We start from the raw sequence: 25,551 nt of genomic DNA on the forward strand, positions 1-25,551 counted from the left end.
TTCTACCTCTAAAAATTCTAAAATTAACAATTGATAAACAAAATGCCTTCATTGATTTACTACTCAGATATTTATAGAACTCAACATATATAGAGAGAGAGTAGTTCTGATCACTGGGGCTTACAGACTCATGGTGACATTTTGAGGCAGAAAAGTACTTGGTAAAATGCAGGGAAGAATGGATGAAGAGCAAAGACCCAGATAATTCTTTCAAATTATTACCTGCCAAAAGGTGTCTGTAAGGGCAGTGGCCTTGGAGACTTTCAAAATGCAAAATGAAGAATTGAGGGGCACCTGGGTGGCTCAGTCCATTAAGCATCTGACTTTGGCTCAGCTCATGATCTCAGTGTCCTCCAGTAGAGCCCTGCTCCACACTCAGCAGGGAGTCTGCTTGTCCCTCTCCCTCTGCCCCTCCCTCTGCTTGCTCTCTCTCTCTAAAATAAATAAATAAAATCTTTAAAATATGAAGAATAGAGTCCCTACATTTAGCATTATACCAAGAAGTAATCATTTTATGTCATTTCACAGTTATCAAAATTATCTGGGAATAACACAGTGAACAGCAGACTAGAAGTGTATTACACTGAAACTTTTTCCAAGGACCTGGTCTTTACAGGAACTACAGCCACTTATACTGAAGAAGATGATGTTAATAACAACACCATCCATGATATGGCAATATCATTAGCTTGCTTTGATGTTATCTACCCTAAACATAAAATTGATGAAGCATACAAGAAATTTCTAGCAGCAGGTAATCTTGAAATTTGTAGGATGGGTCACAAAATCAGGGGGGCCTACTGAAAGATCATTATTTTTTCCCAGAATGTCAACTGTAGGTCAATTCCTATGACAGTCTTAAGATTCCAATTTTCAACAGATTTGGACAATCTAGAAGGAAAACTGCCCCTCCCCACTTTGTGTGCTTCTGAAAGCAAGCATGGGCTATGAAGATAAATTTCTCCTTTCCCCCTTCAATGTATGATACTATGGTATTTCAGTTACCTATTGCTATGTAATAAATTAACCCCAAACTCAGTGGTTTAAACCAATAACTATGTCATTATTACCTCCCATAATTTCATGGATTAAAGGGGCTATACTGGATGTTTCTTCTACTCCATGTGACATCAGCTGAGATTGCACTCATCCAGAAGCTTAATTAGACTAGAATGTCCAGGATGGTTTAGTCACATATCTTGTACCTTAGTGGGGACAAATAGAAGGCTGGGCTCAACTAGGACACTGGAATATCTATGTCTCTCCACATAGTCTTAAGAGGTTTCCTATTCCATGCAGCCCTCTCCATTTGGTCACTTCACATAGCCTCTTTAGCTGGGTGCCTGGACTTCATATTTGGTAACCCAGAACTTTCCAAAATACAAAAGTGAAAGCTGCTAGGCCTCAACACTCAGGCCCTAAACTGTCATGATGCCACTTCTACCTTATTCTATTGGTTAAAGCAAGTCACAGAGCCAACCCAGATTTAGTGTGTATGTGGCGGGGGGAAGGAAGGGGGGGAGACACTATACATATTCATTAATTCTAGGAGGCATGGTTCAATTGGGACCATTTTGGAAAATAGTTCCCACTTGAGAAGTATTGAAAATGGACACTGGGGCACCTGAATGGTTCAGTTGGTTAAGCGACTGCCTTCGGCTCAGGTCATGATCCTGGAGTCCTGGGATCGAGTCCCGCATCGGACTCCCTGCTAAGCGGGGAGTCTGCTTCTCCCTCTGACCCTCCCCCCTCTCATGTGCTCTCTCTCTCTCTCTCACTCTCTCTCTTTCAAACAAATAAAATCTTTAAAAAAAAAAAAAAGAAAATGGACACCAACATCAAGAACTAGACCCAGTTGAACATGACCTGGCTCCACTGAGTTCATTTTTCATAGAATAGAAAACAAGAAAAAGTATTTGATTGCTAGCTTTCTATTGATTTTTCTTTTAGTATAAACCCAAATGTGGATTGTGAAAATTGGCAGTAAAAAATTATTTTTAATAGTTTTGTAGTCAAGTCCTTGCTTTGGCAACACATATAATAATAATTTCACGGTCGAGAAGAAAGGTAGTGTGTGTGTGTGTGTGTGTGTGTGTGTGTGTGTATGGTGGGCATATAATTGGTGATGCCAAGGCTATTCCAGTGAACGATTTATACAAGATTCACATTATCATTAGCTTAAATGATGAATATGACAATTTTGCCCTACTTTTCACTGTAGACCTTTGAGATCCTTGCAAGCCCTTGTCCTTTTGGGCTGCTTCCATGAGTGATAACTATGAACAAGCACTGTTTACTACCATGGAAAGGCCACCATTTTCTTTCTTTTCCTGTTCCAGCCTTTATGGTGATATCCACTGTTAAGACTTCCATGCCTGAGAAGCTGAGTGGAAGCACCATGTAACTGTCTGCAGTGGTCACAGCTGATCCACTTCCTGCCACAACCCACCCCTTTCACCTGGGTATCCCTGTCCCTTCTGCAGGTGCTGTGGTCTCCCCTGGTATAGTCCCTGTCCTTGCTGGGCACTCTTGCTGGTTCATGCCACTCATGTTCTAAGTCTGGAGGGGCCAGAGCTCCTACCTGTCAAATGGGAAAGCAGGCTTCCATGGTCTGTTAGCATTCATGCTTGGTTTTTAGTGCCAAGTTTTTTACTTAAAGGCTCCCTGCACTGAAGAAATCTGAGTAATAATAATCACTATGTTGTGTGTAGAATTGTTCTTTTTTTCTTTAATATCCAAGGCTCTGAGTCCAGACCATGCTGAAATGAATTCTCTTCCAAGAGGCTCCTCCATACCTCATTCAAATAGACCCATCATCTATCAGGTGCTTGGGTCTCCTATTTTTGGGTCACATTGAGATTTTTGCAACACACATGCACATATAAACATTCATACATAAATATCACATGCATATATGCCTATTAAATGCTTTCATTTCCTTACAAAGATTATGCTTCTTTAGTAGGAACAAACTATTACTGATATATGACAAAGTAATAATACATTTGTATGACAAATATATTCAGCATTCCACTTCTCTTTTCCCAAGAAATACAGGGGCTGAATTTCAGAAATAACTTGGGAGTTGAGAGACAAGAGTTTTGAAGAACCAACAGCCATCTGTGTGAAGTACATTGAGAATGACAGATAAGGGTGAGGAGGGAAGAGTGGACATTTAAAGAACGCTTGCTATGCGTTAAGTGTAAACCTCCCCATTTCTTGGTCATTTTCTTGAGATACTGAGTAAATATTTGAAATTCTTTAAGTTACATATACAATTTAAATACTGATATACATTTCTCCCAATTTTTTGTGTTTACATTTCTTAGAGACTGGGCCATGGGGTATGTGTGTGCAGGGTGGAGAGGGTGTGGTGAACTCACATGTATCTGAGTTACACTATTACTACTATTAAAGCATTATCTGTAGAACTGTGTTTGAATATTTCTTTAAAAGGGGAATAAATCTACATGGGTCTATACTATCCTATTTTTTTTCTGTAAAATATTGGCACATGTTGATAAGACTTCTAGCCAGGGATAGAGAAACTTCTGGCCAGGGATAGAGAAGCTTCTAGAGTTCATGAAACAATAAAAGCTGATTTTCCCAGGAAATGCTTTAACTTATCATCTTGACACTTTTGTGTGTAATTAAAGCCATTGGGCCAACTGAATACAACGAGAATTGGATGTACTATCTTACATTTCAGTAGTGGGACAAAGTAGCATGCTAGAATAGGGGTGAACTTGGAGCTGGGTATAGGCAGTCTGGGTGAGGATCCAGGAGGCAGAATCAGAGCTGTCTCTTTTTTTTAAAAAAAGATTTTATTTATTTATTTGAGAGAGAGAATGAGAGAGAGAGAGAGAGCACATGAGAGGGGGGAGGGTCAGAGGGAGAAGCAGACTCCCCACTGAGTGGGGAGCCTGATGCGGGACTCGATCCCGGGACTCCAGGATCATGACCTGAGCTGAAGGCAGTCGCTTAACCAACTGAGCCACCCAGGCACCCATCAGAGCTGTCTCTTATCCACCAATTCTGATCATTGTTTCCCAGTACTGTAGAGAAACTAAGACTTCAATGCAGAGAGAGTGAAAAGAAACCCTAACAGTGTTTTCACCATTTCTTTGGCATCATGGAGACCAGGTGGCCTTTTTGCTGTAGATAGGGATGGTGAATTGGAAACATTAGTTCCAGTCCAATAGCACTTGGGTCAGAGGAAAAGCTGTGTTAGTTGAAATCCAGAAACAGGTGCCAAGACAGGATTAAGAATTGCAAGAGGATTAATTGGGGAAAAGATGAGGGAGGCAGAGGCATAGAAGAGCCATCAATGACTGCAACTTAGCTGTCCCCAGTGGAGGAAAGAGAGAAAACAGAAAGGTTGGATAGGAAGAGTCTCAGACCATAGTGCAGTGCTGAGGAGGGTTTGACCAGCCATTAGGAAGTCCTAGAGCAGAAGTCATCTGTCAGAGGACCTCCACATCTCTTGGGCATAGAGCTGCTTTGGTATCTGCTGTGCTCAGCCCAGGGCTGAGAGCAGCCCGTGGGCCACAAGGAGGTGGATTCAGAGTACATTTGGGCCATCTTTCGATTAAGCTCTCTGCAGCAGGAGATCTGAGTGGCACATCTTTATGGCCTCCAAAGGAGTTAATGTAAACTAAGCAAGGGCAAAGAAAGAATTTCTGCCCTAATTAATCCTCATTTTGATTCAGAATATGAGAGATACCATGACTTTCAACTCCTTTCAGCTAAGCAACTTTAGAAAAACCTGGATTATAATGTTGATCTAAATAAACACTGCCAAATATACAACTAAAAAAGATTGATTTCTACCACTATAGTGTGTATGTAGACACCTTTATGTTCTTCCTTTTTTTTATCTTAAAATTCTCCTCTAACTGCTCAACTTTCTTAATTCTTGCATTAATGAGTGTTCCATTTTACATGTAAGATTTAAAGTATACACCTAAGCACACGGGAGCAATTTTAAGACCATATCTATCTCTCCTTGTCCTTAGAAGATGTGACAATAATCTGCCCTTCTACTTAGGAGTAGAACACAGGGAATTCCGCCTTTTCTGTTTTGTATGTTCTTTCATCGTCTAAGTGTAGATCTGAATCACAGCTCTTACCAGCTTTCTCAAGTTGAGTATCCTAATTTTGGAAATTGTACTCTGTTCCCCTCTTGGTAGGAATGTGTCTTAAAACATTTGAGGAAGATAAGGAAGAAGAGAATTCACTCCATATCTTGGTAAAGTCGCTGCTTTCTTTGAGTAATTTGGCTGTTCTGCCATCTTATGTGTGTCACGGGCTATGTCTCAAAACCCACATGTTTTCTCTACCTAAGGCCTAAGAAGGCAATGGATTGTTCCCCTCATCTGAAAAGATAAGAGGCTGGTGAAGAGGGTCTCCAAAGTTCTTTCTAGCACTTTCCTTTCAGCACCCATGCTTATAATCAGTTATGGAAATGCCACAGCTTACCTGTACATCAAGCCCATGTTATACATAGTGTATGTATACCCTTTGATGGAATTCCTTCTGCTGCTACTTTTTTTTACCCATTCTTCTGTCAGGGTAAATTTCTCCATATGTTTTTGTTCATTTCTTATTTTGTTGTTGTTGTTGTTGTTTTAATGACTCCTTGCCTTGTCAAGGTAGCTATCCATCTACCTTAAAGATAAAGTGGATCTTTTTGAGCATTACTCCCTCCTACCCCACAGTGTAAAGGTTATTTTGCTAGGGTAATGGAGTTTCTTTTCATTGACATTCTGGGACAGATCTTTAAATTCAGCTACATCTGGTCACCTTGCCTCAAACCATATTATAGCTGTTACTCTAAATCAGACCTGAACTAAGCATGAACATCTGTACCAGGAATTATGAGGCCCAGCTGAACAATTTGGACCAGTATGTTCCATCTCACTTCTTCCTGCTTTAACTGTTTAGCAATTATCTTTACAATCCTTAGAAATGGTAATTAAAGTTGGTAAAAGAACAAACAGAATACTGAAATGTTTTTAAGCTCCAAACACCAGGTATATAAATGTCAGTGGCTTAAATATGGTTATAAGAATGTTTTTATTAACTACCCCCACCGATCTTCTTGGGGATCATATTTAGCCTTTCCTTGAGGGAGTATAACACCGCTAATCAGCTCACATAGTTGGCAGCCATTAGCTGGGGACACCTGAAGCCACTTCAAGAACCTTTTTATTTTCACAGACAAGCCTTCTGTGGCAGTAAGTGTGGATAGGTATGTTGGCATCCCAAAGTGTCTGTCTAAGGAGATTGAGTCACCCCACAACAAAACAACCAACAATACTTTCAGAGATAAGCAGATGATTTTCCAAGTGGGCACTTACAACAAGGAAAGCAGTTTATTCAGTGACACTGTCTCCCCACTCTCCAGACACATTTGTGAACATGTGAACACACAGTTGCTGATCTCAGCATAAGCTGGTTGAGCCTTTTCTGACTGGTGACTGTGAATTTGGAGACATTTATAAATACTATTATTTTGGGACATATTCTCATAAGTCTTTGAAATACTTTTTCTGTGTTATAATGAGGAAATTTCTTTAGTAAGATTATATGCCCATAATTTTTTCTTTTTTACATTCAAATTACTGTTTACTCATTCCCCCATCTTACTATATCAGAATATTCCTACCAGGAATGAAGTTATAGGGATTAATGGAAGGGGAGCCATTGAAATTAGACTGGATTTTTTTTCATTGTATTTGGGTCCATTAGAATAGCCCTAACAGGAATAGGCTGTAAAATGATTAATTTCCTTTCCCAAATCAGGGACCATTGTTTATTCCCAAGTGGAATTTACTAATGTCAGGCAAACTCAGTTTGCTACCAAATGTCAGGACCTTTAATAAAGTTAGAAACATCTATATTTATTTTTATTTAGAATCTACTTCTTAGTATATTTAGTCCCCAAATTTCATTTGGGACCTATTCTCATTTTTAGCTTAGTATATCAATATTTTAAGGGCTAGTGATAGGATGTACATCCTTTGGCTTGATTTCCTTCAAACCAGAAGTTAATCTTACTTAAAAAAAAAAAAAAGATTTTATTTATTTATTTGACAGAGAGAGAGAGATAGTGAGAGAGGGAACACAAGCAGGGGGAGTGGGAGAGGAAGAAGCAGGCTTCCCGCTGAGCAGGGAGCCTGATGCGGGGCTGGATCCCAGGACCCTGGGATCATGACCGGAGCCGCAGGCAGACGCTTAATGACTGAACCACCCAGGTGCCCGTTAATCATACTTTTATACTGGGCGCAGATTTTTCTCTTCCTTCCCTTGGTCTCTGAGTCACCTTGATTTTGAGGATCAGATGGTACTGATATTGGGTGGCAGAACTACCTTTGAGTAGTTCTTTGAGTCCATATGAATTCTTATTTCTTCCTATTGGTAGGGATTCTCAGAACTGGAGCTAGAGATTTGGGGGCATCCAAGAAAACTTCCTATTCAGTTATTAATTCAATAAGCATTTAAGTGTCCCCCTTGTGCCAAAACTCATAAGCCTGGCACCAATCATTTCACTGTCCATTGGCATTTAAATATAGGTGTGTATTCAGACAACACAGGAGCTAGTTTCCTAAGTTGTTTAGATGATTAATGAGAATTTTCAGCTTCACTATCTTAATTCTTAGTAAACTACGAACCAAAATATGGGCATAAATAGATGTCACAAAATCCTTTTGGTAGAAAAAAAATGTAACAGTGTGGTCTTCAGGGCTATACTTTGTAAGTAGTATTGAAACATAAATCCAACCCATAGGACATGAACTTGGCTACATTTCAGTTTTCACAGAAAAACTAAATGAAGAAAGAAGAATGGTAACCTGATAATTTGAGGGCATCTTTGTATGTTTAAACTTCTTTTATTTCTACATCCCTTTTTCCCAGCCTGGAAGTCAATGGATGCCTCCCCCAGAGTTGTAAGAACATTATAGCTGCTTCAAAGCTCTGGCCATAATCCACTCCTATCATCAACATTGCAATTTCTATAGAAATTTCAGCTCTTCCTTAATGATGGAGGAGATTCCAAAATGTGAACCAGTTGCTCTGTGTTTTAACCTTCCAAATTCTAGTCACAACCCAGATAGCAAACTTGTAAGAAGTAGGACATTCTGAGGGGGAGATTATTATCTTTTCTTCCATCAGCCACGTTCATTGTGAGCGGACAGTTGACAACTGTGAGTCCAAATACTAACCAGTATTCTCTGGAGCCACCGAGAGTCAGGTCAAGCAGGGGAATGTTTGGTGCCAGGTTATGATAGGAGTGAGCATGAAGTAGAAGACAAGAGTAGACATAGTTTGAGTTTCTGACTGTATCCTAAAGCCAAATGCAAAACCTTTTGTTATTATTCAGTGACTTTGGTTTTTCGTTTTAAACTATCTTTACCTCCTTTTCCCTCACAGGGGGTAGAGAATAGAGTTACTTGAAAGCCTCCCTTGTTTCCTGTATTTACCTACATCCCTCCCTAAACTCTCTTTATGTTTGATCGCTCAGCCCCCTTCGAGAGAAGTAAACCACAACAATAAATTGCTTCCATTCCTTCCTGGATCTAATGAGACTCTATTCTGGGAGCTGGTATTTCTACATTCCTGGGTTCTCTAAGGAGTACTCTGGTGTGCCAATGATCAGAAAGAGGAGTCAATGTTTAAAGCAGGAAATGAGACTGTAATTGGAGAAGCAATCTTCATCACAGGGTACAAATTCTAGCACGTGTCAGTCTTTGTGCTTCCTGAGGAGCAGTCCGCAGGAGTCTAGAAATCCTGCAGAAACAGATAGGTGACTCAGTCAGGATTACTTGTTTCTTGTCCTATTCCTGTAGGTGAATAGCTAGATTTAACTCCAGCAAAGACTTGAGATTTTTAGAGACACTGTCTCTGATTCCTAATCCTAACATGACCACTGGCCATGTGTAAAATTCCTCCACTTCTCACATGTCTGTTTTCTAGCTGCAAAAGTAACAGCACTGAATCTAAAACATAATGGGGTGCCAGTTTTGATGCATTTTTTTATAATATGCTAACTACCTGATAACTGCAAGGGGAGTTTTGACATATCAGGTGTAAAGTAACTGTATTTTCCAAACCAAAACTCAGGAGATCTGGTCTAACCATGGGAAATAGAATTTTTAAAAAGTGAGTTATCCTGGAAATTTTCAAGTTTCCGTCAACATTTAGTTGAATTCAGGAGCTGGGGATTGATAGCCCAAAGAACCACAGGATGTTCTTAAGAAACTAATTGTAATAAGTTGAATGTAATGTCATGAATGTATTTTCATGGAAAACCAATAGAAGAATGCCTAAAAATGATGAAATGCAGTATGTTTGGATTGTCCTTGTTAATAATTTCTGTCGGCATAACTAGGCCATTAGAGATAGATCCATGTTGCATGTTAGGTATCGGTTCTCCCCAGACGGTTCTTATCTCAGCGCTCATACCTTTGCATTTGTCATATTTTCCCTTGGCAAGCTCATTCATGCCAAAGTATCACCTACTCCCCACATGATGCCAACACTTATGTATCATCTCCGGACCAGTCTCCTTCCAGTGCACAAAGCTCAGCTTCCTTGGCCAAAGGCTCCTAAGGCTCCACTTTTCTGGAATGAAACTTCACATCTAACTCACATAACTGCTCCTCCTGATGTACTTCCTCTTTGTTGTAAGGGCTACTATCCACTCTGCTCTTATGCTCAAATCCAGGCAGAAAATATAGATATAACCTTTGACTTATCACTTGCATTCAGCTGGCCACCAAATTTTCTGGCCCTTTCCTTTCCTCCCAGCCCCTCATGTCTTCATGAGTTCTCATCAGAGTAATTGCAGTGATGGGAAACTAATCACTTCATCTCTAGTCTTACCTTCTCAAGACTACCAGAACGCACTTCCAAACTCATAAGCTCAAGCAAGACTGGCTGCTTCTGTCTTTCAGTGAGCATGATTCATAATCTGGCCCCTGCACAGTATACAAATTCTGCCCCCATCCCATGCTCTCGTGTACCCCCATACTCTTGCCATGCTAGATTAACATAAAACACAAACAAGGTATCTCAAGCCTTAATGCCTTTCCCCAGGCTCTTCCCTCTTTCTGGAACAAGAACCGCCCCTTCCCCACTCCCATTCCCCTTGTCAGGCTAGTAAATCCCCAATCTTCCTTTAGCCCTGCTTTAAAGTCTTTCATAATCCTTCTTGGGAGAGGTAATCACCCTTGCTCTGTATTCTCCTGGCATCCTGTGCTTACCTAAAATTTTTTCATTATATTAATTAGAGCAGGTTAGCCATAGTAACAAATAGTCTCTAACATGGGCACCTCCCAACCCAGTAGATTGTTACTTCTTGATCATGTTACAATATGAGGTAAGCGAGCAGGTCCTGGGAAGGTCTTCCTGCATACAATCAGTCAGGGAGCCAAGGAACCTCTGACATCTTTAACAATTAACATCAAGATTTCCCTGAGGCTGTCTCCATTCCAGGCAGAGCTGAGGGCAACAGAGCATGGAGGAAGGAATGTGGGAGATTTTTATGACCAGGCCTCGTATATCACCAATCACTTCTACCACCTAAACCTCAGTCTTGGCCACCTTCACTGCAAAGGAGGCTAGGAAATGTGCTTTAGGTGTATCAGTGATGATGAAAAGATGGTAGCTTTTGGTGAGCATCTAGTAGACTCTGTCACATCCATGTACTCATTAGAAGGATAGTGCCCTGAAAGGAAGAAATATGTCCTATAATAAAGCTCCTGGCACTTGATAGTACTTGAGTAAATATGTGTACACATGAATGAATGAAAAAAAAATGAGCAAAAGATACTACTTTAGATTTAAATAATCATTTTGAAAACCAGTTTGAAATAGAAGTCTAAGATTTACATATTTATGTATCTTTATATATTTGTATATCTCCTTCATTGTAACAGTATTTCTAAAACACACAGAATATAATAATTATTATCCATGGTTTGATAGATACGATATTCAAAACTAATTTAATAATGATCAAATTAATTTGAGTACTTTAAATTGCCTCATTAGTAATAGTGTTCATGAATAGATATTAAATTAGAAAAAGATATGCACATGATATCTATAGGGAGAAAGTGGTCATAATTACATTCATCTAACTTGTATGTTCTTATCTATTCTCAATATCAAATTGAATTTTAGTTTAATTAAGACCTTCTGCCTTAGTATCACATAAAAGTATTGGGGAAATTGAACATCTTGGTAAGAATTGTGAGTTTTATAAATGTCAACATTCTTGGGAAATACTAACAGGCAGAAATGCTTTCTAAAACAAATACACAGCTATGATTGAGAATTAAAGCATAAACCAAGTGGACTAAGTGTTTGCTGATCATCCTTCCTTTTTGTAGCATTGCATTTTCAGGCTTTATATTTGACATCTTGCTCTCTATTTTGGAGGATATTTGACTCATTTTTGTCTCTTTATCAGTTTAACAAAAGAAACATGTTTTTCATAGGCACAAAACTTCTCCCAAAGAAAATGCACATAAGTTGATTAGTCTCTTCAGATTTTAGCTTTTAAAGACTATGACATTGCATGACAAGGTGGCCACCATTTTGAATAACGGAGTTAGAATTCAAAATAGCCTCGGATTGTTGGAGAAATGATTAACGAAATGTGAACTTTAGTAGTGATTAGCATACTTTAGTCCTTTTGCAAACAGTGACATGAAAACACATCAACTCTAGGTCACTTTAAACTCAGGTTCTGATCTTTTTGAGAAAAAGCTGCACAAGTGTGGCTATTCTTTGTCTGGAACTTGAAGAGCTGTGAGCAGTCCTGAACACAGGGCCCACGAATTTGGAATGCGCCCAACAGGAAGTGGAGAATCCCTGAAAGCTTCTGATCAGGGAAGATACAGGGTCAAGACAGGTTTTGAAGTGTATGTAACTACAGACTCAAGGAATGATTGACCCTGATGAGAAAAGAAACGAGAAATTTAATTTTAAGTGTAACAGGAATAAGTTAGGTTACCCAGAAGGATACATTTCCAAGAATTAGTCTGCAATTCTACCTCTGCTTATTCAGTACTGGCTAATTCTTATGAAATGGTGTAGGCAAAGAAACAAGATAACCTCTCATCGACCCTGCCTCTTGATGATTATATCAATTTTCGATTGCTGCCATAACAAATTACCACAGATTTAATGGCTGAAAACAATACATAAGTATTATCTCACAATTTCTGTATGTCAGAAGTCTGGCAGGCATGGCTGGATTCTCCAGTCAGAGTCTCACTGGGCTAAAATCAAAGTATTGGCCAAAGATGTAGTTCTCCTCTAGGGCAAAGGTCCTTTTCCAAGCTCTCCATTGTTGGCAGAATATATTTTCCTCTCATGCTTCCCATGTGCCCCCCCTCCCCCCAGCCTTGATCTTCAAGCCAAAATGGCAGGTCAAGTCCTTGTTAACACTTTGAATCTTTTTGACATTCTCTCTTGCCCTCAGCCCAGAGAACGTTCTGTTTTTACGGCCTCCTATGATTACATTGGGCCCACTTGGATAATCCAGGATACTAACCCTATTTTGAAGTCAGCTAAAAAGTAAACTTAATTACATCTGCAAAGTCCCTTTGCCATGTTAAGCAATATAATCACAGATAGGATACTAGGGAGTAAAGCGGCCCCAAATCTGTCTACCCCATGATACTGACTATGCCATGTAACAGAAGCCATTTACATATAAATTACAGGAAATTCTATTCCTTCCCAAAGGGTTTAGGGATTAAAATTATTTGAATTTATTATGATTTACTACAGACATTGAAGAAGGCATAAATTAATAATATGAACCCCCTCGTATTCCTAATGATATTACCGATACCATAAAAAGGTATACAATTGAAAATGTATAAAAATTAAATGTTGGAGGGTGCCTGGGTGGCTCAGTCGTTAAGCGTCTGCCTTCGGCTCAGGTCATGATCCCAGGGTCCTGCGATCGAGCCCCGCATCGGGCTCTCTGCTCAGCAGGAAGCCTGCTTCTCCCTCTCCCACTCCCACTGTTTGTGTTCCCTCTCTCACTGTCTCTCTCTGTCAAATAAATAAATAAAATCTTAAAAAAAAAAATTAAATGTTGGGCGCCTGGGTGGCTCAGTTGGTTAAGTGACTGCCTTTGGCTCAGGTCATGATCCTGGAGTCACGGGATCGAGTCCCACGTCGGGCTCCCGGCTCAGGGGGGAGTCTGCTTCTCCCTCTGACCCTCCCCCCTTCTCATGCTCTCTCTCTCTCTCTCAAATAAATGAATAAAATCTTAAAAAAAAAATTAAATGTTAAATTAATATGAAGATAATACAATACCCAACCCAATACTGTATCCATCACAGACATTATAAATATGGTCAAAGAATTTCATGTATGCTAAAAGCTTAAATTTTTAATTGTTCCTTGAGCAGAATGTGCTTTTGATAATAACTATGGCTGTTCTTTGTTGAATGCTTCCTCTAGGTCAGTCACTGTACTAAGTACTTTACATGTATTAGCTCCTGTCTTCTCAGCAACCCAATCACCCTGATAACCATTCCTGTCTTCCCATGCGTAAAATGAGGTTCAGAGAGGTAGTGGGAAGCCTGAGTGAATTCACTGCCCCTTGCATTTTTAAGAGTCACTCAACAATGAGTCCTCTGCCAGAGGTTTGAGTAGCTCAGTAGCACAATGTGATAATGAAAAGAAAGGGGTTTTAGAGTCAGACCTGTATTTGAGTCCTCATTTCAACACTTTACTAACTTGCCAAATTCCTGAAACCCTGTGGCCTCCAGTTCCTAATTTGTAAAGTGTGGCTAATAACAGACACCTCCTGGGGCTGGTGCAAGATAACATGTGTAAAGAACCTGGTATGTGATAAGCTCTAGATAAAAGTTCTCCAATACCTCCCTTCAGAGTAGCTAAAGTGCATCTGGTTCTTAAGTACTTGAATAACTCAGGAAGTCAGTTATGGGTTCAGGCCAGCTTCTCCTTATCTGGTAGATATTTAACAGGACATCAGAATCCACCTGGATGCTCAGACCCATGGAAATAGGGATTGATCCCTGTAGGTCCAAGATACCTGGGTGGCGCATACATAGGGATAGCCCAATAGAATAAATCTATGCTTGACCTGGCCTCAAAGATAACTTACAGTCTCCGAATTCAGCATCATACACCAGTCAATTAAGAGCTGCCAACTTAGTAGTGGACTTTCCTGGCATCTATCCAAGGAGCCACATGCCAGAATATTCTAGTGGTTCTTGCATTAATATGTATTTGCCTGCGTTGTTTTTGATTGCTCTAATCGGACTTGAAATGCATCCAAGAAGTTTCTTTAACTCAGAGACATTAATTCCTCAGTGTCCCCTCCCTCCAGGCTCTGTCTGAAGGCTTAATTGGCTATCTTATCTCCCTAGGTATGCGGAGACCAAAGCCAGGGGGCTGTTTTCCTGAGGGAATTTACGCTAATTCGGAGAGAGAGCTTTCATGAAGATTTCCTGTCTGACCTCTTGAATAGTCACAAAACTGAAGACCCGGTAGAGTGTCTCTTTTATTTATTCTTGGAAACACTGAAGTTCATTTGCCAATTCTGACTTGCGGTGGTGGTTGGTTGTAGCAAATGTGAAGAGGTTTGAAGGGTATTTTCTCATATCCATGACGAGAGGGAAGCAAAGTGATAGTGCAGTGGACAGACTGTGTGGGGCACCTTTCTACCCTCTCCTGGGTCTGGCCAGCTGCAAACCTTTTACTCAAGCGTTAAAGTTTGTTTGGGGCAGAATGTGAAAGACTCACATGAAAATCACTGATGTTTTGCCAGCGAGTCTGAACAAGAAATGGTAATAATTTAAATGAGTGAAGAAGAAAAAAGGAGATTTATATGTAAACTGTTTTATGAGTCAACGGAAATTCTGCCATCTTCCCATACTGGTTTCTTTGTGGATATTTTTACTTCAAAGTGTTAGTCATATTTATTTTATGGAAGTTTGTTTCCCTGGTGGTGGTTTTGAAAAAAACAAAAAATTGGAAGTCTCCAAAATGAGCTCTGAAATGAAAACAAGTAGCATAGTTGACTGGTGATGTCAACAGTCAGGGTCCTCTCTACTTGCAAATCAAGCCGTAATTTGTCATCTGTACTTTATGGTGAGAATTGGGCAGATAACTTCTGAAAATTTTGAAAGTTTTAGGTGTAGCTCTTCATGGTGGTGACCTTCTGCTCCGAAGTGCTCACACTGGAATTAGATGAGCCCAGTGGATTTCTTGTGCACTCAGAAAATAATGACTTAGAGGGGCACCTAGGTGGCTCGCCGATTGGTTGAGCATCTGCCTTTGGCTCAGGTCATGATTCCAGGGTCCTGGGATCGAATCCCACATCGGACTCCTTGCTCACAGGGAGACTACTTCTCCCTCTGCCTGCTGCTCCCCCTGCTTGTGCGCTCTTCCCCTCCCTCTCTGACAGATGAATAAATAAATCTTAAAAAAAAAAAAAAAAGAATGACTTTGAACATGTCCAAAGCAAACACACAAGTGGCTTTCTTTCTACCTCCTCTACCCTGCCTCCTACAGTCTCTCTCAAGAGGGTGTTTTGGGCACATTTATCTCATAAACTTCTCTTCTAGATACTGAATAATCAGTTTTCTTGGTGGCCACTGTCAGCCACCGCTTACTGTTTCTGTCATTTCCATCTTCTCTGTGACAGACGTTCACATTCTTCTCAAAGCTTGTGCCCCAGCATGGGCAAGAACTGTGGTAAAGGTTCCCAAGGGTACTATAATTAATTTTCATAAGGTTTATATATATATACACACACACACGCACACACACATACATATACGTATATATATGTATATATTTCTCAGTAAACTTAGAAAATGCAGAGCCTGCCTTTTAAACTTTTATTGTTTGCTCAAGGCTTATTTTGTATGATCTACGAGGGTACACACACATTGCCACCTAAGTTTTATTACTTCTCTCTCAGAACATTATCTTGTAATTATATTTTAATTTTGTCCCACTTGATGTTATGCAAAATCTGAAATATGTTAGCTCACTTTGGATTTGGTTTATGAAAAGCCCTGGTAAGTACTGCTACATGGATACCATAAGCAAACCTTATAAGCAAGTCTAATTATTACATAATTTACACCATAAAGGAAATTGAATAATATGAACTAATTATGAACATAATGGAATTGTCATAGTGGTGCCACTAAAAACAATTTTTGTCACTTGGCAAGCTCTGAGGGGTGTCACGAACATTATTGTTACATACTATTACATTGATTTACATCATAATGAAAGCTGTTCATGCTGCGGAGTTTTCTCAAACCCACTGAGGTCATAAGTAATTGAGAGGGTAGAAGATTTAACCTGAAAGAAGAATTACCTACCAGCACAAAAAGTCAGAACTGGGGTTGTACAAGAAAATGGGAGGGAAGAGAAAAGATCAAAGCTTCCTGAAACCAGAAGCTAATCCAGTTTCCTAATAAATTTGTGAAATTCTAACAGTTTCTTTGGAAGGTATGTCTCTCTATCTGAGGACTTCTTTTGGCTCATAGGATATAAAACTTTTAAAGTGTAACTTTATGTTCTAAATAGGCATTAAAAGATGAATCACCACACTCTCCGTGTTTGTCTAAGGGGAAGAGTTCAAACATGAATTGTCACTTGTATCAATAGCCAGAACACTGAAACTCCTTTTGTGGCCCCCATGTATGAGATTCTACTACATCATGTGGAGGCTCTAAGGCAGAATGGGAGAATCATCAATGAGAAGACTTCCTGGTATAGGTCACAAAAACCACTTCACAAAGGCAAGTAGGTGAGAGGAAAAATGGTTGAGCCATTATCTGTTTGTCCAATTCTATCTGCTTACAAGTAAGTCTTCCTTAGTAGCCCAATGACAGTCATGCTCATATTTCACTGCTCCTACCAGCTCTGCTCCTTGAGATTAGCAGCTCTGCTCCTTGAGATTGGGATTCATGCTCACTCTCACCTCCCTAGAACCCACCCCTGCACTTGCATATGATGAATGCCCAGTTGTGTTAAGTGTTGATGGAGAAAACCCACCATGACTATTCTCTATTGCCCTGTTGTTAGCATTTTTATATTGAAAACATGGTGAGACTTCCATCACAGGCTGTGCATGAAAAGGGCCTTATAAATGTGAAAATCCGGGGCGCCTGGGTGGCTCAGTTGGTTAATTGTCCAACTCTTGATTTCAATTCAGGTCATGATCTCAGGGTCCTGGGATCGAGCCCTGAGTCAGGCTCTGTGCTCAGTATGGAATCTGTTTGTCCCCTCCCCCTGCTCTCTCTCTCTCTCGTTATCTCTAAAATAAGTAAGAAATAAAATCTTAAAAAAAAAATAAATGTGAAAATCCTTCTAAATGCAAAGTATTCTTGTTAAAATGGCATGAATGACTTCAGTTTTTAATGCGGTGATGAAAGAACATTTGGGATTATCTTCCATGATGCTCTTTCAAGCCAGTATATAGGTTTATAATAAAGAATATGAATGCAGGGGGATTGAAAATTTATAGTTGTGGAAGTAACAAATTTATCCCCAATATGTTTAACATTTTGGACAGAAGTGGCATTAAGTATAAGAAACACCTTGTCACACTGTTGGGTAAAATTATTGCTATCCTCATTTTAAGTCTTTAATTTTTTTTCTCCCATGCCCTTTCTTTATTCTTTCAAATAATTTTTGAAAACCAGAACAGCCTGACTTAACTGATTTGTGGAACTCTTTTGCCTAAAAGCTTATTTTGGTCATTTTTGACCTTAAAGTGACACTTCCTCAACTAAGGCCTTTTGGCACAAATTGCCTTTTACATTGCATTAGGAAAACTTTCTAGTTAGCTTTCTCTCCGAGGGCTAATTCCACTGCCCACACTTCGAAAAGCAGTGTAAATGAGCCATTTGTCTACAATCTACAGCAGGGCCACTAAACTTCTAATCCTTGTCTGAAACTCTGCATGTAGGTGATTTGCACTGTTTGCAGAAATAGGATGTTTGTCAAAATCTGTTACTCATTATTGGAATAGTCGAGAAACAGGTCATGTTGGCTTTGGTTGTCAGCTGGATACAAAATTAGGATGATAATTAACATGAAATTCACTACAAAATGAGATTTCCTTCAGTATGTAATTTAGTGCAAACCTCATCTGCTTGTAGCTTTGTGGTTCACAAAGCAGTTATTTAAGCCACTCTTTTACCGTCATAGAAAATGAAAGTCATTAAGTAATTTCTTATTTAATAATAATTTATTATAAAATAAATCATAAGTTATTGCCATCGAGGGTAGAGTGTTCCTTTAATGACTGGGAAAATAGAGGAGAGCTGTCAGGAGGGGATCCTCAAAAAGACCTATTTTTTAATAATCAAGTGTGAAAAGGGAGTTTTTTTTAAGGTCAAGTCAGTAATTCTCTGAAGCTCAACTGAAATAAAAAATGCAATTGATTAAAAATGGTTCTGCTTTAAAGTAAATTATTTTTTTCTTCCTCAGTTGGGGTAGGGGAACTGATGGGGACAAGTATTATTTCTATGAACTGAAAAATGAGTTCAACCAACACATAAACACATAAAATGGAATATAACCATTTCCATATGTTCTCAAGGTGTTCACCAACCTCCTCCCCAACCTGCCAAGGGAGAGGAAACAGTGGGATTTAACTGCTAACATCTGAAGATAATAACTTAATTTGCTTAATTGTACTTCTAACCCCCTACTATTTTTTTTTAATTTTTTAAAAATTTTTTATTGTTATGTTAATCCCCATACATCACATCATTAGTTTTTGATGTAGTGTTCCATGATTCAATGTTTGCATATAACACCCAGTGCTCCATGCAGAACGTGCCCTCTTTAATACCCATCACCAGGCTGACCCATCGCCCCACTCCCTCCCCTCTGAGGGGTGTCACAAACATTATTGTTACATACTATTACATTTTTCAGAGTCCATCGTCTCTCATGGTTCGTCTCCCCCTCTGATTTCCCCCCCTTCATTCTTCCCCTCCTGCTATCTTCTTCTTCTTCTTTTTTTTTTTTTTTTAACATATAATGTATTATTTGTTTCAGAGGTACAGGTCTGTGATTCAACAGTCTTGCACAATTCACAGTGCTTACCAGAGCACATACCCTCCCCAGTGTCTATCACCCAGTCACCCCATCCCTCCCACCCCACCCCCCACTCCAGCAACCCTCAGTTTGTTTCCTGAGATTAAGAATTCCTCATATCAGTGAGGTCATAGCGGTATGTGCACCCTGATGTTTATAGCAGCAATGTCCGGCTACTATTTTTTGAGTATTTAGTGGACTTAAAACACAAGGAAATAGCCATGTGTCAAGAGCATTTAAGTTACTGAATGTGAGCAATGACTCACTTTGTTGACCTCTCACTAGCATCTTCCTACCTACACTGATTCCGCACCCTCTAGACAGAGTTGTCTTTTCCCAAAACTGCAGTTGGATCTATCTGTCCCCCCCTCAATGTTTGTGGAATAAGGAGAAGCAGGAATTAACTTTTAATTGCAAACACACACACTCAAAGTGGCACACAGCTTCATAAAGCCTTATTGATTAGTGACCAGTGTGTTTTTTCTTACCTGATTTTACGCGGGGAAGAAATGTGCTGTGATATTGAAGGAGCCAGGTATTTTAAAAGTGGAAGTGCGTTCCAATTCAATCTGTAATTTTTGCAGCATGCTTATAGGTGTAACTTGAATTGGCTATTCTGTGGGAAAATATACTGAGACAGGAAGACTAGATTTGGTTTCTAGTACATTTGCTACTTCAAGTTATATAATATGAGATCACCGAGAAAAAATCAGAACACCCTACAAAGTATATATAATATGTCACCCTGTGAGGGTTTTAAATATTTTATTTGCCTATGTTTGCAAGACTTATCTAATGCATCCTGACTCTACCGGTCATGAACTATTGAAAAAAAAATACTTTAACTTCAGCATATGAATATTTTATATAACTTCACATTTTCTGGTTATTGTTTGGTATTCTAAACTAGTACTCTACATCATTTCTATATTTCTGTGAAGGCAGAGGAAGCTTGGGGAAGGCCACATATGCATCAAGCACTTTAAGGAGTTTATACAAATTTCTCAGAACAACTTAAGATAGGCAATAATAGCTCCATTTAGCAGTAGTAATGACCAATTGGAAATGTAATTTTTGAAAGATACCACTCATAATTGTAATAAAACTATAAGAACAGGGGCACCTGGGTGGCTCAGTCGGTTAAGCGTCTGCCTTAGGCTCAGGTCATGATCCCAGGGTCCTGGGATCGAGTCCCACATAGGGCTCCCTGCTCAGTGGGAAGCCTGCTTCTCCCTCTGCCTCTGCCTGCTCCCCCTGCTTGTGCTCTCTCTCTCTCAAATAAATAAATAAAGTCTTAAAAAAAAAACTATAAGAACAAAAGTCTGAAAAAGATAAAAACCTGAATGGAATATCAGTGAATGACTCAAAGATGAACAGTTTATTAATGGCATGTTAATACTCATTAAAGATCTATTTTCAATGTTACTAGTCATCAGGGATTTACAAATTAAAACAACAAAAATACAGCATTTGATGCCTATCATATTGGCAAAAAATGAAAAGAACTGACAAAGGCAGTATCAGCAAGGAAGAAAGTAGTAAGAAACACTTCTATATTGCTGTTGGAGTACAAATCCATAGAGCCACTTTAAAGAGCAACTTGAGTATATGCATATTCTAAATCCCACCAATTTCACTTTAGAAATCTACCCTAGAGAAACACTTACACAGATGTTCAAGGAAGTATTGAATGTTATAGCCTAAAATTGAAAGAAAACCTTAAATATTCATTAGAAGGTAAATGGATGAACTACTTGCGGTTTATTCATAAAATAAAACACTATAGAAGCAGTTAAAATAAATAATGAGATCTATGTGCATTGGGTCAATCTCAAAAATATAATGTTGAAGGGAAATGATACTCCTTTATAATATACAATTTATATTAATTTTAGTATCACATAAATATTTATTAGATAATGTTTAGAGAAAATGATTATGTATAAAAACAAGGGTGGGAAAAATTTGCTCCAACTTTGTAATGTTGGTTACTCTCTGCATAGGGAGAAAAGAAGGGGATCAGGTTGGGAGCATGTGCGTGGTACACTTTAACCATATCTATAATATTTTATTTTTCAAAAAAGAACATGATAAGATATTAGTGTATGTTTAAATGGCTAGTGGTTGCAAAAAAGTTTATTATGCCCTGCACTTTTTATGATTGGAATATTTTTAAATACATGCATAATAAAACCTTCAGGATAATGCCTGGCAAAAATCAGCACAAAATGAATCCTGTTTTTATTAGCAGTGGTTGAACTGGCAAGTCATTGAAACATAATGTGACAAAGCTCAGTGCCCAAGATTTAACATATACACCATTCACATTTTTGCCTTACAGTATAATTAAGGAGTAGTCAAATGTATGACAACAGAATACAAGATCATGGGACCTCCTATCAGTTCATGAACTGCAACTCTAGTAAATAATGTCAGGATGATGAATCTCAGTATTTAAGAAGAGGGACTACTTCTTTACACTTGACCTTTGGAATTAACTGAAAAAACCATTATCCTTGGGGGGAAAGTTTTTTTTTCTGTTTCAATTTCTAATTTCCTTACAGCTTATACAGTTCCTATCTGTTGTTTATGAGATAACCACCATTTGCTAGGATTCTGTCATTTACTCCAAACAACAAATAGATATCAAGATCAATTATCTAAAAGACACTGGAAGTAATAAAATGTGAAGCATTATAAATCTCAACTCTCATGCAAGCAGATTTTTAAGACCAAACAACCTCTCAAATAAAACATAATTCTGTTAAAAAAATTTAACTTTAGTTAGAAATATATAAGTAATATGTGTGAATTTGAGGACTCTGTTCGAGTACATTTTCAGGTTTCACACTGTGAGATCCTTCCCAAAGAAACTTGTCAGTATTAAATAAATTCTTCCTCATTCACTCCAATGTTGTTCCTTTAAAAGAGCATTCAAATTCCTGAGATAGTCTCCACTTCCAGGTATCTGAAAGTAAGCCAGAGTACTTTGAAATGAATATCGAATATCTTAAGCAAAAGTTATAAATGTGAGGAGCTGACTCCTTGCTGCTTTACTTTGGAACTTCGCTAATAAGCATAAACTAACTAAGGACTGTGATTTAAATTGCTCCGCAGAAAATCACTTGGGGCACCAAAGAATAATTTATTGCTTCCTTAATATAAAGAGCTAATTCATCTCATGAAAAGACAACTTTCAAAGGAGTTCCTTAGCAGCTTCTAAGGTAGTGCTCAAACTGTCAGCCTGTATGAGGAGTTTCAGTGCCTGTCTCTAACAGACCATTGATGACCTAGTCGTGTGTGGATGTGCTGTCCATCAGTAGTTGAAGGCAGCTAGAGGGGGTTAGTGGCCGGCTCCACCAGCAGCTGGACAGGGTCACTTGGCACCAGACATCTGCGTAGGGAGGTGCTGAGTAGAATCGGAGAGGTCAGAGGACAGCCTAATGGAATCTTGTAACTGAGAGTCCAAATTCTGTCACTTGAATTTAAGAAAATATGACAGAATACTGTGGGTTGTGGGCAGGGGCAAAATGACCCTTTGATGCCGCACATCCTCTCAGAGTTTATATAATCTTGTAATTGGATAGACATGATTTTTTTTAAGTAGGTGCTATTGCAGAGTAGGTAGAAATTTGGGCCTTTACACTGAGATTATAACTGGGTTGACCAATTGAAGCAAAACATTAAAAGGGCATTATTTACTGCATGATATTATTGAATAGATATGATGTCTAAATGTTGATTTTAAAATTCTGTATACCATTTTACCTTTGTTAGTAGTAACTTTTAAGTAAGAAGAAGGTCATGGTCATGTTTTTGTTTGGCTTAAAAAATAACAGCATTATTGCTCAATGAAAAGTTTTGAAAGGAGCACATTTTAGTTTTCCTTTGTGTTACTTTATTAAGTTTGATTTCAACTTGATATTGACAAAGAGCAAAAGGAATGCTAAAAAAAAATAAAGATCTCTTATTTATATTACTTAAATATACCCATGTAACTTCTGCTAAGTGAAAAGATCTTTATCTGCAATTAAATTATTTTACCAAAACTAAAAATGTGGGCTTTGATGTAAAAGTGTCACTTACAAAGCCTAAAAACTGAGGAAGGTTTGTGTTGTTGGGTTGAGGCTTAATTTCCAAATGGCTCTGAGACTTGAGGCAAGTCATATATCTTCCTGAACCTCGTCTTCCTGACCTTTAAGATAAAATATACTCTGGATAGCTTTGCTGCTCTAGAATACTGTGTTTCAAATTAGATATTTAATGGAAACTTCAAATTCCTTACAGTTGCTTTTTGGTGATATTTTCAAATTCTTACAGTTGTTTTCTGGTGATTTTTTTGATTACCACTCCAATTATCTTTTATGTCAGAACAAGTTTTGTGTTTCTAGAGTCAGGTCTTCCTACCTATAATAGATTCATCTTCCTTCCCAGTTGTCCACAAATACCCAAGGTCTGCCTGTGCATTCTACATGTACCTTTACCAACATAATATTTCAAAAGCTCCACTTTGCCCTTCATGTAATGAGTACTTATATGTCAAAGCCAATTATATGTTTCAGGAAAGTTGAGTTCCTCAAACACAGTTTAATGACACAACCTCTTAGTGTGTTCCCTACTTAACTTTAACCTTGTTTCTGACAACATCCATTTAAGATTTTCTTCACTGCAGCTTGCTGAGACCACACTTTGTTGCCATATGCAACTATCAGCTCAGTGCTTTGCTCATAGAGCCTCTTCTGCCTGGTATGTCCTCTTTCCCCTCTTCTCTAGACCTTTCTTTAGTAACCCAACTCAAGTCTCACTTGCTCCAGGAAACTGGCTCTCAGGATGGGCTTGTGTCTCCAAATACCTACAGCATTCACGATCTCAGGCTGACCAGAGAACCCTACACAGATGTGGAGAGTCCTTGGCTCAGGCCTCAGGACAGTCCATTGTCAGGATCTTAATCTGCAGGAATGATCTGCCCAGAGGGGAATATTAGTGCAAGTCTAGGAAAAGAAGCAGAAAATCGTGAAATCTCAGTGGATAAAGTATGGTGTAGGGACAGCGGGAAGGGGAAAGGCAAGTGGAAGTTTGGCTAGAGGTGCAGTGGGGCACAAAGCAATCAGAAAATTCAGACTAGGAGTTAATTCTGGGATCCCATCCCAAGAATATTGTCCATTGGTTGTAGCATCCCTCCAACTTTGCGTCTCCATTTATTTTTTCATACGTATAGACCATCTGCCCTGCAAATCTTTTAAGCAAGGACTATGTTTTACAATACTTGGTTTGCCCAGCACACAGAATAGAATCTAAAGTGGAGTAATAATAATAATGACATAATGATAATAAAAATAACAATAATGAGAATACCATCATTTATTGTCTACGCCTTCTCTACCAGGTGCCGTCTAAAGCACTTTGCATACGTACCTCATTAATCTTCGGAAGAGAGTGCTATCCCCTCCTAACAGGTGAAGAAATGAAAAAGAAAAGTAACTTTCTCAAGGTCACAAAACTGATTTGTCACTTTAATGATGAAAGTAATACACATTTAAAGAATACAGATTCATCTCAACAACTATTTACTGAGCACCTGCTCTATTTAACATACTAGTCTAGGTGCTACCAGGGAACATAAAGGTGAGTTAAGCAGTCCTTACTCTCTAGGAGTTGACACTATCAACACTTTAATTCTAACTGTTGAAATGTTTTTGTTTTGGGGGAAGATCATCAGGGTAATGGCAGAGTAGTTATGAATATCATTTTAGAATACCTCATCCTTTTAATAGGAAAGTCTTCAGAAATAGCACTTGATTTATTTTGCCTTTTTTTTTTTAAAGGGTTGGACTTGATTATATATGAAACAGGTTCAAAGGAGCTGCTGAACACACTAAATTTCAGGTGGACTTTATTTTAGTTTGAATTCGATTCCCTTGTAGAGTTATTGCTTTGCACACTCCATTGCTCTTTAATGGCTTTGAGTGGATGTATGTTCAGATAGCTGCTTGCCTCCAGTTTGAAAGTACAATTTAAGTAGATTGGTTTGAAAGTATGACCCGTTACCATTGCTGGTTAGTGTTCCAGATTTCTACAGAGACAATCGATCTTCATGTATTACGTATTAGCCTCACCGTATGAATGAGTGAGTGTGTGGAGAATATAGCTTCCAAGCTGTGTTAAATAAATTGCTGGAAATGATGGTGTTCTGTGCTGAACTCCAATTTGATAGAAATCTTAAGGGCAGAAAAAATGGTCTTAGCTTTTCAAGTGCCTTACCTTCTTGGCAACTCAAAATTTATGCCACCGATGGGAATTTGGCTAAAAGATCGTGTCATTTAATATATGATCCACTGCATGTGACTGGAATATCCCCAAATCGTGGTATAAGCATAGATACTTGTTTCTCTTCTATGTAAAAGAAATTTTCCAAGGATAGAA

At 38.7% G+C, this 25,551-nt stretch overlaps 1 protein-coding gene across 1 annotated transcript in view; it reads left to right on the plus strand.

Moving 5' to 3' along the window:
- ADAMTSL1 (ADAMTS like 1) overlaps nucleotides 1-25,551 on the plus strand; it is a 659,580-nt gene that overhangs the window by 189,203 nt on the left and 444,826 nt on the right. Inside the window, exon 2 of the mRNA XM_081804071.1 lies at nucleotides 14,424-14,543. Within this exon, the coding sequence (XP_081660197.1) occupies nucleotides 14,424-14,543 (120 nt within the window). The remainder of the gene's footprint in view (nucleotides 1-14,423; nucleotides 14,544-25,551) is intronic.

This window comes from Leptonychotes weddellii, chromosome 14, assembly GCF_054177405.1.
Source record: "Leptonychotes weddellii isolate Sample4059 chromosome 14, ASM5417740v2, whole genome shotgun sequence".
In the NCBI taxonomy this organism is placed as follows: domain Eukaryota; kingdom Metazoa; phylum Chordata; class Mammalia; order Carnivora; family Phocidae; genus Leptonychotes; species Leptonychotes weddellii.